At 40.1% G+C, this 15,835-nt stretch overlaps 1 protein-coding gene across 4 annotated transcripts; it reads right to left on the reverse strand.

Moving 5' to 3' along the window:
* Positions 1-468: 468 nt before the first annotated feature.
* On the reverse strand, positions 469-9,487 carry CZH5orf63 (chromosome Z C5orf63 homolog). Of its 4 annotated transcripts, none has more exons than XM_072359447.1 (5): positions 9,393-9,468; positions 8,507-8,651; positions 5,381-5,498; positions 2,122-2,178; positions 541-1,137 (listed from the first exon to the last, which is right to left on the reverse strand). In XM_072359447.1, exons 2-5 carry the CDS (start codon positions 8,512-8,514, stop codon positions 958-960), a joined length of 363 nt encoding a protein of 120 aa, XP_072215548.1. In that variant the 5' UTR covers positions 8,515-8,651; positions 9,393-9,468; the 3' UTR covers positions 541-957. The 4 variants fall into 4 exon arrangements, with proteins under 4 accessions (XP_072215549.1, XP_072215548.1, XP_072215547.1 ...); XM_072359446.1 differs by having other exon boundaries at positions 5,381-5,501; XM_072359448.1 differs by lacking the exon at positions 8,507-8,651 and having other exon boundaries at positions 469-1,137; positions 9,393-9,487.
* Between the last annotated feature and the right edge of the window lie 6,348 nt (positions 9,488-15,835).

A 15,835-nucleotide genomic window follows, 5' to 3' on the forward strand; every position in this document is an offset into this window, starting at 1 on the left:
CAAGGAGTTTGTAGGGAAAAGATGAAGGATCAGCCCTACACTGCTTCTGAGGTACAGTTATCTTCCACTACTTTCTCCATCAACTTCCATCCTGTGTAGACTCACCCTACAACCCATGCAAACAGTCCTAATGTTCACAGTGTGGATTGTCTGTTTCTCATCTGCAGCAGCCCACCTCTGCTGTGTTGTAGAAAAGGCATTTGTCCATCCATGAAGCATATCTGGTTACTTGCTTGCCTTTTTATAGTCTGAAGTGAATGGCATTAGTAGAAATTAATTTGGAATTAATAAATGTTGCTTCCGTTACAGATCCTGTTCATTTGTCTCTATTGTAACTCATTTTCTTATTTCTTTCTCAGTTGTGATGGGGAGTAACTCTAGTACTAAGGAGCTCAAAGCTTGTGGTAAAAGACAGAATAATTTAAGTGCAACATGTTCACCCCATGAGAAAAAAACACTCAAGTGTTTATGTGTAAGTAAACGCTTTATGAAATTATGGTGATTGTTCTATAGGTACAACTCTCCTTCATTAAGAATATGCTGGCTTTAATCAAGTGTCCTTTTCACTTACAGTACATTTACAGCCGCCTTCTCCGTTTCAAAATAAGCACTTGGGACAGATTCCTATACTTCTTGTGTCTCTTACAGACCTGCAGCTTACACATATGGACAATCTCAAAGCATGTTTCATTTTCTCTGCTGCTGTGGACCAACATTTATTCTATCAATGAAAAGCCATTGTCTAGGAATACAGCAGATGCTCAGTACAGTAGCAGTTTCCACTGAGGCAGCTGGACTGAATGACTAACACAAAATAGAATATGAGTCACCCAGTGTTTTTAGGACACAGGTACAATAATTTCTAAGAAAAGTAAGGCCAGATAACGAATACTATTTCTTCACACCATTTATTTTGCACAGTCAATTCAGAACCACACCCGAACAACTGTATTTTCTTCAATGGTTTCCATCATTATGCATCTCCAGCTTCGTAAGCTGGTCCTCAAACTTTTGAACGTCTACTTGATGCTTCATTAGGAACTTTCCATTTAAATGAAAAACAGGTATGTCATATTTGTATTTATTATACCATGCTGAGTTCTCTGGAAGGGTAATATCCACCTCCTGCAAAATAAACTGTGACAGAAAGAAATATGTCAGTACTTACTAGACAGTGGAAAAGAAAACCGGCTTGTCTTTTGATCAAGATTCTTTTTCAGAAATGAAATAAGGTTCACTTTGAAACGCTTTTTGATTTATTTTTCTATGTTGCAAAAAATTGCCCATTTTGTGGCAACAAAATGTATGCAGCCATGTTCCTTAGCCATCTGCAAAGGACTCACTCTAGTCCAGAAGGGTACTTTTGATCCCCTCTGCAGCATCCCCCTCCTTTGAATATTAGTTACAACAAACATGCAGCTGGCAACACAATAGCTTCGTGTCAAGCAATCCAGTGCAATACCTTTCAAATGCTACTACTGACAATTTCTTTCCTGAGCAAAGAACATTAAGAACTGTGCTTAAACACCTGCTCCATAAGAACTGTATACTCCTGTCAGACAGGGAAACAGTATTTACAAGTGCAGTGGTTTTAAAGACTCTTGCAATGTATGATGGCTTAGTTTGCCAGCACTTATTTGAGCTGCACTGTCTCAAAATGTTTTCTGGATAATTAATTTAATGGAAATCAGTGCTGAAATTGTATTGAAGAGGTCACCCATGAAGGAATCATAGAATCATAGAATCATAGAATTACTCAGGTTGGAAAAGACCTTGAAGATCATCAAGTCCAACCGCAGCCTAACCAGTAGCCTATCTCTTAAAAAACAACCACAAAACAATACCACAACAACAAACCTCTGCTAAATCATATCCCTGAGTACCACATCCAAGCGGCTCTTAAACACATCCAGGGATGGCGATTCAACCACCTCCTTGGGGAGCCCATTCCAGTACCTAACCACCCTTTCTGTAAAGAAGTTCTTTCTAATATCCAACCTAAACTTGCCCTGGCGCAATAATGGATGCAAATAAATCCAAGCAACTTTCTTTTTCAAAGAAAGAATCCTCATGAACTACTTTTTCTCTATATAAAATGTACTTAGTATTACAATACATTACCCTTCTCTTATATGGCTCAAGCACTTCTTTTGCTTCATCACAAAGAGGACAAGGTTTCTAGAGGGGAAAAATTGAGACTGTCATAAAGCACAAGTAAAACACATAAATTAACTGTACTGTAAAGTACATAACAGGCAGGTGTGATCATTACTGTAACTGTGGTTTCCCTCCCCCATTCTTCTCATGTCTTAAGGCTTTCTAAATTTTTATCCTCGCAGTATGGACAAAAACAAATTAAACATTCACTGTTATTTTTCTTATGGTACAAATAAACATTTTCAACCACTATTCCAAAGGTTTAGAAGGTCATAGCGGTTTACAAGGCCACAAACACACCCCTTCTTTAGGCTATCAGCTGCAGGTATTGAAAGCATTGCCATCTCCAGCTGGAAACAACTGCCCATAATGCTCCTGTCAGAAGTGGAGACAGGACAGAGAGGGACTCACACAACTAACTTCCACTTCAAATCAAGTCACTACAGTCAGCTCAAACAGCAAAAACAGGAGAGTTAAAATAGCATGACATATTAAACATGTCACCTCCCAGACTGCAAACACCGGCAAACAGCTCTGGCCTGCAACAGAGTACAAGAAAACCTCTCCTTTCTGAAAATTCCCTAGTCTTCCTCTGTAGCTATACAGCTGACTTCTGCTCATCATATATCATGACTGTCAGAGCACTGCTCGTGTGAAACAGCAACTCATACAAAGGCATGTTGTTTCAGTGTCTGTTGTAGCAGAATTTGGCCTGTAATTCACACAGCAAACCATACAGGGGTTCCTCTGTCATGAAACATCACTCACATCTGGAAAACACTTATTCCTTCCCACTTAAAAATCTTTCTAGGGCTTCTTTAAACATAGAGTTAATCTGAAGTAGCTATTTCTTACTTCCTGTATGTACACTCATTTGGATTAAATACTCTACTTTCAATTCAGATCCAATCTAAACTGTTTTTCATGCACAGACATGATGCTCTCTTATGCTCTGAAAACCTATGCAAGGTGCTAAAGATCAGCCATGTCTGAGTTTTAGCTTGTGGCTTTTGGAAAGACAGAAATACTACAGACCCAAAATTACATCAGTAACTGACAGAAAGGCTCCAGAATCCTGCATATCAATTCTTCACATCAATCCTTCACATCCAGTTCCAAGAGACAGACACTTTGCAGTGTTATTAGGATGTTCTCAGTCTCCCAAGTTTGTAGCAAGCTTTCTAACGGTCACACAAAAGCATGTAAAAAACAACACCGATTCTTAGCAAAGAATACATTTTTTGCTTCTGCTTAGACAGCAAGTGTCAATACTATATAATACTAATATGACTGGCACTGGTTTGGAATCAATGAACTAACTCCACTAAGAGTGAAATCTGTTTAAATGGTATACTTATATTACCATACATTTTTCAGTCAGTCAGTACATTAGTGGGTCTCTGCCACAACTTTATCCCGTTCTGTAATAGGGCTGCCTGGTTGAAGTTGTCTCACACGGTCTTCCCATATGGAAAGTATCTTACTGCAGCAAGTGGGATTCCTACTGCTGACACAGTAAAAATCCCTTCCTAAAGAGACCTGTGCAGTACTATTAGCTGGATCTGTTTGACAGTACACATGCTAGATAGGAAAATTTCATTTCTACAGACAATTCTCATTTCTGTGGCATACTCTGCCTGCAGTTTGGTGCTCATTTTAAGCTGTCACTGATGCTGAAGGAAGCAGGCTTATGTTCCTGCCACCACTTTTGTGCTAGCGTAAGCGCTTGTACAGTTACACAGTAAAACTACACATGAAAACTGATTTGACTTCGGCTAACCTTGCAAAATAAAAAAATCTTTTTTTTTTTTTTTTTTTTTTAACCTGGAGCAGTTGTTGCATGAATGCCTGTGTTGGCATAAACAAAGCCAACACAGGGGAAAACCATTTGGCAATGCCAGCATCTACTAGTTTGATGTGGTCACAGAAGCCACGGCTCTCTCCTGCCTACTCTTCCTCTTTTCTTTTTATTCTTAAAAATTGGATGGAGGGAGAAATACAGTTAATAAGTGTAAAATAAGAGCAGTGATTAGTTTTAAAGCAGACTGTCTTCTGCTCTGCAACTGCCAGGGATATGAGAAAAACATTTTACATAAAAAACACACTCAACCAAAGAGGACAGTTTAGAAAGCTACCTGAACTCTACACACAGATAATTCGATTTCACACAGTATTGCTAGTTTAAGGTTTTGTGACACAAGATCATAAAAAAATGCTTTTTCCCAACTATAAATCTAAAGTTAAGCTCATTATTCCCTACCTTATCACATTTGCTTTGAGAATGAATTCATGCTGAATCAAGCAAGGAGAGAAAAAAGCTGTGAAGTACCGTCCTTCTTAAAGAATGCATTCCACAGATTAAGAAACAACTGATGAGGACTTTTAAAACCTGTTCCTACATTACGCAGTTTAAACAATCCTTTACAGCTAGGGAGGGAACCAACACTGTGCAGGAAGAGGAAATCACCCAGTGATCCAACACTAACAAGTACTGCAACACTGATATCAGCATTCCCAGTGCTTTGCATTTCTAGTTGTTCTGCCAAAGACCTCAGAAGCTATGTGACAACACAAATGCAGTTAAATGCAGCGTGCCAGTCTGTCTAAAAGTAGAGATCTCTGCAGATAAAGCAGGCCCTTAATAACAATTTGTGGAAGGCAGCAGCTCACAGATGACCATACTTGCTCATCACACCAGTTTTCCACGTGTTTAAGAATCCTAACTGCCTGTGCCCCAGTCAAAGGTTTACTTGCATTTTATTCCTGTTAGCTTTATAGTCAGTTAAGAAAAAAAAAAAAAGAAAAAAAGGTGATAGCAGGCTTTTCTTTTTCCTCATGTACTATCAATACTTCTCTTGACATATTTTCAGTCTCAAACATAGCAGTGAAATTAAATGAGTGCTTTGAAGAGCCTATCTTGCCTGTTTATGCTTGTCTTGAGGAGATTAGGTATGAAAACTCATCGTTGATGTCCATTTGCAGGTTGAAACACACGCAGTTAGAGAACAATTTTCTACTAGAAAACAGACCACGGTGTCACTGAGAGTGAATAGCCCTGAAATCTCCACTTGCTGCTTGTAGCTGCTTGCTTGTAAGAGGACTGTGCTGTAAAGTCAAGAGTAAAAAACACCCTAACAGCAAATGACCAAAACTACACAAAAGGTCAAGCCATTTCATCTAGGATTTCTGTACGTTGATGCTTCATTCTGAAAACTATTTTTACCTTGGTGAACAGAGTCAACACTGGCTTATTCGTGCTAGCTGAACAGAGTTGCCTTCCTAGTAGACTGGAGGTACTTGCTAGTTGCACTGTTCTGCTCAGAAAACAAAATATCATTGTCCTGCTAAGGCAAAAATAAAACACATGATTTAATTGGTTTGTGCTATAAGTAATGAAATTCAATTTTAAGCTTAATGTGGTTCTTCAGTAGCAGTTCTAAAACATGCAATCAAACTGTTTTCCCAGGATGTTCACAGGATCAGCATTTTAATCAGAAAAACAGACTGCTCTGTGACAGAACAGAAACAGTTTGAAGTAGTGCAAGAATTGCAGCTCCATTAAAAAAATGTACATTTCCTTGCTGAAATGCAAGGAAAAATAAATAATAATAAATAAATTCTATAATACAAACACTGACATAAATGCATAACAGTTTCAACTTGATATATGTTAGTAAGAATTATGTGATATTAACAAAATGCAAAGTGCTGTGCTTTGAACCTCAGTAATCTCGCTGCAGTGCTTGACATATTCTACTTAAAATTATTCCTTCAAACAACGAATCTGTACCTAATCGGAATACTGACATAATGCTTCCTGCAGTGAATAAAATGCTGCAGCCAAGACAATTTAACTTTACAATAAGTTAATAAAAGCATAGTAAAATCATACACATCACCGAGTCCTTCCTGCGACAGCAAATTAATTTACCAAAGATGCGGATATGTTCTTGCTTTCTTTGGAGAAGTTTAAGAAAATTAATAGAAAGTATTTCTTTGGCAAACTGGAGTCTTGAAGTCATCCAACTATAGCAAGACTAATAACAACAGAGCTTCCTCCCCAGCTGAATCTTAAGGGAATCTTTAAATGACGTTGTGGGACTCAGAGGCAAAGAACAGAAACAAAAGGGAGTCTGCACAGAGAACATCAGCACAGGCAATATTTACCATCAGATTATGCACTGTAGTGATCTAGTCAGTTTTACATAAAGTCAAGCTGTTTCTGTTCATTTTCCACTCAAGCAGAACTTGCCTATAGTTCTACTAACTGCAGAGGACCACACACATACCATGCAACAGCACAAGTTCAAAGTTAAGTATAAACAAATGTGAGTGATAATAGAGAAGAATCATAGAATCATAGTATTACCCAGGCTGGAAAAGACCTCAAAGATCATCAAGTCCAACCACAGCCTAACCACAGTACCCTAACTCTCACAACCCTCTGCTAAATCATATCTCCAGCTCCACCTGCTGTACTGTGCTGTCAGAAACAACAGTTTTTTCCAGGGGACTTGGGCAAAGGCGATCTGTCACATCCCCAGAAGTTTCAACAGAACTAATACAAATAAAAAGGTATTACCTCTGAAAATTACAACCCGAATGGGACAAATTTCAGGATACTACGAAAGAATGTTGGTTTTTCTCTTTTCCTTGTCCACATAGAAAGTGTTGCCCAGAATGGAATATCCTGCAGTGAACAGGCCTTGGGGCTTCTTGTTCAGCCTGGTACAAGAAGGGTTCTTCAGCTGTGTGTGCCAGGCTCAGTACCAGCAGGAGCGCCAGCAGCAGGCACAGAGCAGTGCGTGCTGCCACACTGCTGCCAGCTGTGCCATGGGGCAGCGCTCCTGTTTCACTTAGCTGGGTGGAAAACTCAATGTCCAGAATCTTTTTGCTTTTAAATGAAAGCCTTTGTTGCCAGCCTAGCAAGGCAAATTTTGTTCCTTCAAAACAAGGAAAATTGCCCCCATACTATTTAGTGAACAGCAGAATGAGTAAAGCCTAGATAGATATCCACAGATTTATTCCCCCACTTATGATGTACATAAAATGACCAGTTAGCTTCTTTATCCCTGCTTTTAGACCCCTCCATCCCAACCTGAGCCTGGATGATGGTGGCAAAACACCAACTAATAAATGCAAGTGGATGCACTGCTATCAGTGCTGAGCTTCAGGATCTCACAAGAATAAAGACAACAGTCCAGTGTCTTACTCCCCCAGCAATTTCAAATAATCATAAGCAATGCCATATTTAGAGTTGAGGAGCAAATCTTCATTAACCAGTACTATGACTAAAAGAAGAGCCTTGCAGGAGATTACAGACTTTGGCTGGATGTTTTCATAAACAGTCTAAGGACTGAATAATCCTGGTAGCCAATTTATTCATACCTGGAGAACAACACTGAGGCCATGCTGTAACGCCAGCTGCATAAAGACTCAAAGAAATAATGAGATTTATGAAATGATGCCAGTCTCAGCCCAGGCTCCAGATGTGCTCTGCTCCTTCAGCACAAAGCAGCCTGAAACACCTTGCCCAGAAGAAGGGTGAGATACTGTCATACTGTCATGTTCCCACAGTACAGAAGATGCAGCTCGACTTCTTATGTTTCTGAAGCTTACAGTTGCTGAACAGCATCTGTATGTGGGCAGCGGCCAGAACAACTGCATTTATTCTGCAATAAAGCAAGGTGGTAGCAAAGAGCAAGTCGAGCTTTACTAAGTGTAACTATGGTTCTGCTCCTGCAGAAATCTGCACTTATATCAGGGGGGTTTAGTAACCTTCTTTTAAGTAAAGGGTTAAGGTTTGGGATAAAGCCCCAGAGCTGTGGTGGTGCACAAACCCAGGAGGTTTCTTCTGTTGTGTAGGGTCAAGCATAGCTGCTACTGATCAGAAGGCACTGAAAGGGAAAGGGTTTTCACCAGGAAAACCTACTGTAGCTGCATAATTCACCATTCAGAGGCCCATGCTCTCCGCACATGCACACCAACACCGGGTGAACCAGCACATTCCCAGTGCCAGCCCTCACTGAGCCAAGCACAGCTCCTGGGAGACAGAGACCAGTTGCACAGGTCACTTCTAGCCAGTTTCACCACTGACAAAAAGCCAGGGAAGTGCCATGCAGCGTTCACATCCTGCTCATATTTGTATCATACTTGTCTTCTGTCATGAAGAAATTACACAATAGTTTAACTGATGCTACTTCTGACTTCAAACTTGGCCTATGGTGCATTTTGCAGTGCCAAACTGAATCAACTTCCTATATCCTATATCCTGGGATGCTGGAAAAATAAGGTGTGAGACTAAAACTAGCCATTATTTGGACAAGACAATTAGCTGTAAAAACTTTACCTTAGCATCAGTCACTGACAGATAAGTACGGCTGAGTTTCTCTTTAACTCTGTACTATCGACGATGTCATGTATGCTGAGTCTCAGCTCTGCATCACTGACAGATTCTTGCCATGTCCTTCTGGTTGCTTTATATGCAAAATTACCTACACATTTAGATAAGATTATGCATTACATACTGTTTTCTTTCCATGAATGTATATACAGTCCTGAAAATGAAATTACTATGAGCAGACAGGCATTTGTCTGATCTGGGAAACTACAGCCTGGTGATCTGTGTGTGGTGTGATCATGGAACAGATCCTCCTGGAAGAAATATTAAGGCAGATGCAAGATGAGGAAGCCATCTGAAACAGCCAGCATGGCCTCACCACAGGAGATGACATCTCATCAATCTGGGGGCCCTCTGCAATGGAATGATGGCTTCTGCAGAAATTCAGATTGGATGTTAGGAAAAAACTCTTTACTCAGAGGGCAGCGAGGCCCTGGCACAGCATGTACGGCCAGACAGGAAAAAAGAATTACTGGCAGTGTGTTTCGGTTTGCTAACGATCAGGATGACGCGGCACGGCAGAACACGGCAGCAAGGCCTGCATCAGCTGTGCCGTGTGGCCCCGCACCGACCGCCTTCCATCTCCTTCACGGGCCCACCACGTATTCGCCCCACTTCCCCCCCCCGACACGTCCCAAATCTGCACCGCCGTCTACAGACAGGAAGAGACGAGCGCCCAGCGAACTAACCACCGCGGCCCTCCCCGCTCCTGCGCCTCTCCGGCAGCCCCAAGCAGGACTGCCCCGCGGCAACAGGCCTCCCAACAGGCCTCCCTGCGCCTTCCTTCAGCCCCCGCCGCCGTCACCCCGTGAGAGCCGAGGCTGCGGAACCCCACCTGGCAGAGGCCGAGGGCCGGCCCAGCTCCGCGCTGCCTCCGAGGAGGACGCGCAGCCTCAGCGTGCGCGGCGCCGCTCCGGCGCCCTCTGCTGGCGGCCCTGCGGGTAGGGATGGGCGGCGGGGGGAGGCGCTGCGACTTCGGGGGGAGAAAAGTTTCTTTCAGGGTTGCCTGGAAGGGTTTTTCTTCACGGGTATCGAAAAACAGCCGGCGGCTTCTCTGCCTGCAGAGAGCTGTGGGCCTAAACTCTCCCTTTCACAGCAGTAAATTGAATTTTAGGGAAAGTGGCCAGTTCCCTGTGACTCAAGCGGGAGCAACTGAGATAAAATAGCATATTAAATGTGTGATATGTTGCTTTAAAACAAACAAACAAACAAACAAAAACTTAAATATTGAATGCAGGCAGCAACTGTACTAACATAATTGAGTGGAAAGTGAGGAAAAAGAGTCGAACACAGAGATCCTTTTCTAAATGCAAAACTCTCTGTTAACAGCTTGAAGCACGACACGGTCTTTTTGCTAGCTGTACTGGTGGGCAGCATGGAGCTGGGTCAAGGAGAGTGTTTTGGAGTACATGCATTAATCCAGATGAGATTGGAAATGGGCTCAAAGTAACACAGTGAGTTGCAGTAAGAGTGGAAAGGATGCTAAACTAAGGAAGATACCAATCTAACAGTTTCACAAGGAGAGATCTTTCTCTGCTGAAATTTATTGTTACATTCTTGTCTGAAACCATGAGCTTTTTGTCCTTTCCGATTACGTGGCCTAAAGTGAGGGCCTCAGGATCTTTTTAACTTCATCTGTGTACAGAGATATGTATGTGATACAATGAGCCATCAGACCCATGAGACACCTACCCCAGTTTAAACTCTGGAGGTTTGACTGATCCAAATATTACAAGAAAGTAACAGACTGAAAGAGCAACCACATTGTCACAGATCTGTTAACTTAAAATGAAGATTAGAAGAACATCAAGAAAATATTTGGCTGTAAGATTAGAGCAAATTCTTGCAGTAAGGTGTAACTGCAAGCAGTGACAGATATCTTAGCCTCAGGCAAAGTAGCTTGAGAAATGTATTCAAAAAACATTATGCGGCTTTTAAAGGGTGAACATCGGTTATAGAATGTTTTCATTTGGTTTAATGACCTACGTAAGTGAAGGTTAGATGTCTACTTGTATATGAACTTCCACTACCTGTTAATCCAGTGATCTTCCAAACATTAAGTATAGTGACAAATAAAATATGTTTTGCCTGTGAGCGGTTGGGACAGCACTTAGACTTTAGCTTTACATCTAATAGTCCATAATGGAGCAGTGCTGTGATGACTGCTGTGATCTCTGCACATGAGCTTACTGAGCATCATCAGGACACTTGTTTACAGACCATGCCACAGCCCATTGGAAATCAGCGTGGCTCTTTTCATCCTTTTCACAGAGTTTTGGGTCAGACCATTCATTTGCTTAATGGTACTGGAAAAAAAAATGAAGCATTAGCTTAGAGTGCTAAGAAGAGTTCAACTTGCTCTAGCTTTGTCTTCGATGTATTGTGAGGCTGCTGTGATGAATGGCTGTTGTAAATGACACATCACTCTCATCTCCAGGATCACACAGCTGAATAAGTGGGGACTGAAGTAACATTTGTGTAATTTTGGTCTACTTCTCAGTAAATTATGTAATGGTCTCAGCAGTCGATTTCCTAACTAAAAAGCCATACTGTTTCATTGATTACACATAAACGACATCTGAACAAGTAGCAGTTGTCTGGCATTAAGTGAAGATTTAGCTTTTCTCCGATACGTTCCTATCCTTTTCCCTAGAAATGTCGTCCCGTGTTTCCTCTGGACTGACCTGCTAAAGAAAAAGAGCTCCTTGTATTCTATTACAACACTTCACTTTCAGAAATGAATGAATATTTTTGGTTTACAATGAAATGAGGAAAAAAAAACAAAAACAAAACGCTAAGTGTGAAGCTCTGGAATCCCTCCCCCAGATGTCAAATGAATAAGAAAAGACAGTGTATTTCTCAGCCTTGTGATGTACTTTGAAATAATATATTAAATGGTGGGGTACTGATGCTCTTATTTACTGTCTCGTGATACAAGACTTTAAAGGAAATGTATCTTTTCCTAATACTCTGTCATCATCATCACCTCTTTTTACAGTGCACACAAAATTTTGCCCACGCTGTGCAAGGCTGATTATTGCTGCTGTTTCCAATCCATTACTTCAAAACCAAACACAAGGAAATCATGTCTCACCTCTCTCTTAATATCTATTACTACATGCTGTAAAACCTTAAGATACTTTCCTATTTTTAATGTAATCTGAATTTAAAAGTAAAGCAATGTGTTTACAGGGGAAATAAGAGTCATTTTAATGCTGATTATAAATGGTGTGTAGCATAAAATGCTTCCATTCACATCATTTTTTTTTTTAATTTTTTTATTTTTTTTTTTTTTATAGCAGAGATATTTTATTTCTCAGTACTCCCTCTTTCTTTGCCATGTGGTAACTGTCCCTCTGCTGGCATAATCCATGCTGTAGCCCATTATCTCTGGTGCCGTGGATATTCTGGATAAGTATTTTGTGTCATATAATGCCTGCAGTAACATGTTTCCTGTTGATTTAAAAACACTTCAGCTCTAGTAGGGCTAACCACTTATCTGATATGTGCTTTATTTTAATTATTGGATAATCCCATTTAGCTTCTCACTGTGTAATAAAAGCTATGTGTACAAGCTATATTACTAAGGTGTCGTGCAGCTGCCAGAGAAGCCTTGCATTGTGGTCAGGCAGGGAGACTGGAAAGGAGGAAGTTATCTTCTAGGTTGGCAGATGTATCTGTCTTCTTGGGTGCTGCTGTGATTATGATCACATTGCAGAGAATCTGTATGGTATCAATGATGGTGATATTTCATTATTATTACTGTCATGAAGCTTTTCATCATGTTTTGCAAACAGGCCTGGGATTTTAATAAAATTACTGGAGATGACAACAGTTCTATTTTGGCTTTCCTGTGATGATGACTTGCTTGGCCATAATGATTGCACACATTGGATGTTCACGAGGAGCCTGTGGATGTCTCATGTGACAAGAAATCAACATTCACTATTAGCTACTAAAATTTTAAAAATAAATATTACTCATGAATTTGAAGAAAACTGTCCATGTCACAGCAAGGAATTCCTGTATTCCAAAGAGACCACACACTTCCAAGGGTGATTTCTCAGAAGTAATGGACACTTTGTCTGAAAATCAGACCGTTTTAAACCTGTGCCATAATGGATATAATTAGGAGCTGTTTGTGGGTTTTTGTTGTTGTTATCAATCCTCTTATTATTTTTACTTGATTTATAAATCCTTATAAAGAGATAAATGACTGGTAAGAGTCATCACATAAGATATTTAAAAATTGAAATTATGAGTCTAGAGACTGAAAAAAGTTTGCCATTATAAGGCCAAATAATTGGCCAACTATTGAATATTATACAATAACTACTAAGAAAATTTAATAGAAAATCTTTATTCCCTCCTTTTTTTAGGCATGTGAGGCTGAAGGATGAGACAAAAATTAAAGTAAGAAGAAGTCCGTGTGCGATGTCCTAACAGGTGCAGTGCCATGGTCTTGGGAGATCTTCCCCAGAATGTTGAGAAGCTGCCTGAGCATGATACAAAGTAATTGACGTGGATTAATGTGTATGACCAGAATTTTATACGATGCTGGAGTGAAAGGAAGAAAAGAGAAGCCTGGAAATTGCCTGGGCCTCCCTTTACATTGTACTCCACTCCTCTGTTGCTTCACTTATTCTGACTTTCACTTCTACTTTTAAATGATTTTAATTGCAATCGTAACACAGCTCATCATTCCTCGAGGAGAGTTATCAGGATACAAAACAATTATCTGCTGTTTATTTTTGTTGTTGTTGTTTATTTTGTTTGTTTGTTTTCTAATTGCATTTCTAAGTACGATTTACAGTATTTCCTCTTGTCCTGCTATAGAAAGCAGAAAAATGTAGGCTGCTTGATGGTGAGAAGAGCGGCACCTTGTGGCACCTTGTTTGACTTTTTTTGCTTGACTATTTCAAGTCTCACAGTAATACCTGGTACATGCTGTTTGCAGTAGGGATTAATAAGCGTATGTTGCCCAAAAGCAGACTAGCCTGTGAAACACTTATTGATATCTAAAAGATGCTGTATTTACATGTTGGGAATGCTGGAGGTGCTTTTTTTCATACGTCACATCCACAGAATAACAGAATCACAGAGTTACTGGGACTGAAAGGGACCTCTGGAGATCATTGAGTCCAACCCCTACCCCTGCCCCCACTGAAGCAGGTTCTGTACAGTTTGCACAGCAAACTTTGCAGGCTGGTTTTAAGTATCTCCAGAGAACAAGACTCCACAACCTCCTGAGGCAGCCTGTTCTGCTGCTCTGTCACCCTCACAGTAAATTTCTTTCTCATGTTTGTATGGAACATCTTATGTTCCAGCTTCCGCCCATTGCCCCTTGTCCTGTAGCTGGTTGTGGTTGAAAAGATCCTGGCATTATCCACTTGACACACACACTTCAGGTTTTTATAAGCATTGATAAAATTCCCCCTTAGTCTTCTCCAGGCTGAACAGTCCCAGGTCTCTTTTCTCCAGCCCCTAATTGTCTTTGTGGACAATACTGGACTCTCTCCAGTAGTTCCCAGTCTTTCTTGTTCTGGGAAGCCCATAAATGGACACAATATTCCAGATATAGACTCATCAATTCAGAGTACAAGGGGAGGACCACCTCCCTCGACCTGCTGGTCATTTTCTTTTTAACGCACCCCAGGATACCACTGGTCTTCTTAGCCACAAGGGCACACTGCTGATCACCAGGATAATCAGGTCCTTCTCTGTATCCTCAACACTTCACGATACCAATCAAGTATCAGGTACTCCAGGTCTGAGATGTTGATATTCTGTCAAAGGATTAACATCCATCCTTTAGAATTACAGAACTGCAGAACAGGATGTGTGAGAACTGTGAGAGTTCTGTAACTGTCCTACTTCCATGTATTGCTGGATGGAGTTTGTAGCAGTTCAATACCTTCCTTCCTTTAAAGGATTATTTGGATATCAGTAAAAGTCTGAAACTGTGCTTTGAGGCATAGGTCAAATCTACTTGTATTTAACCTCAAACGTACAAAGGCGATTGTGAAATTCAGAAGCATTATCCAAATATACTAAATATGGTATGTAGGACATGTGTTTCTTTCCAAATTTTATACTGCATTTCACATTAGAAGAAATTCTGCAATTTATAACAAGTATTTATATCTTCCTGTTCTGTACAACAGGCAAAGGCTGTCTAACTGAGAGGCTGGCTTAGTTATTGAATAAATGATAACTTAATAGAAGATTTGTAAGCTGTATAACATGTAAACTACTTTGGAAGAAATTTGAGAATCCAAGTTTTATGCATCCATCCTAAGAGCTGTATTCTAACATTCAGGTGATTTTTATCAACAGAAGAAAAATTATGAAATATACTGTGTCTTGCATGTGCTAAATGAAAATGTCCTGTTAACAGTAAGACAACAGAAATGTTACTTGTGCTTCCTTTATAATCTCAGATAAGGTTTTAACATGTTATTCCATGGAAAAGATATGATGCCACCATCTCAGCAATAAGATTATTAACATGAATACTGCTGTTGTATTCACTGCAATTGGAAGAAACCTCCATATTTGTAAATACTGGTTTGTGGCTGAAGTTGAAAGTAGTCCATCATTCAAGCCTGGAGCTTCAGTTTAAGGAAAGCTAACAATTAGCAGAATGAAAGAGATAAATGTTTCATCTTAAAGTCTGTTCATGGAAAACACAAAAAGAAAACCTCCTTAGAGCTCTAGCAGATTGGAAAAGTTGTAATTTTAAAAAACTCCCCACAAGAATTCTACTCAATAAATGATTATACATCCAAAATTTTAGAGGGAATACTTTACTTTAAAAAAGTCAAATGTAAATAAGTGCTTCATAAAGTATAACTTTATTTGTAGATTCTTTCCTGCTTCCCTATAACGGTGGGTTTATAACTATCTTCCTCCCTCCCTCCCTTCCTCCTTTCCTCACAGTCATTATTTTCCCTGTTAGATGTTTTTGATTTCTTCGGTGGATATGAAGTGATATTTTCTTTGAAGTGGCTGGAATTGCACTAAGTAGCCTCAATTCCATTTTCCTAGGAAGACATATAAAAAGTGCCTTCTTCGATTCTAAGATTTGGCGTTTGTATTTCCTTTGCTTGATAAGGGCACTTTAATGCATGATAGAGTCTGGAGCGTTTGCAATTGTGAGACAGCACACTGAACTACAGAATAAAATACCCCGCAAGTGTTCTCCTGCTGCTGTGTTATGACTCTCCTGGTTGTGGATCCATAACACAACTAGGGAAATATACATTAATAAGCACCTTA

The sequence above is a fragment of the Excalfactoria chinensis genome, chromosome Z, assembly GCF_039878825.1.
Source record: "Excalfactoria chinensis isolate bCotChi1 chromosome Z, bCotChi1.hap2, whole genome shotgun sequence".
Taxonomy (NCBI): Eukaryota; Metazoa; Chordata; class Aves; order Galliformes; family Phasianidae; genus Excalfactoria; species Excalfactoria chinensis.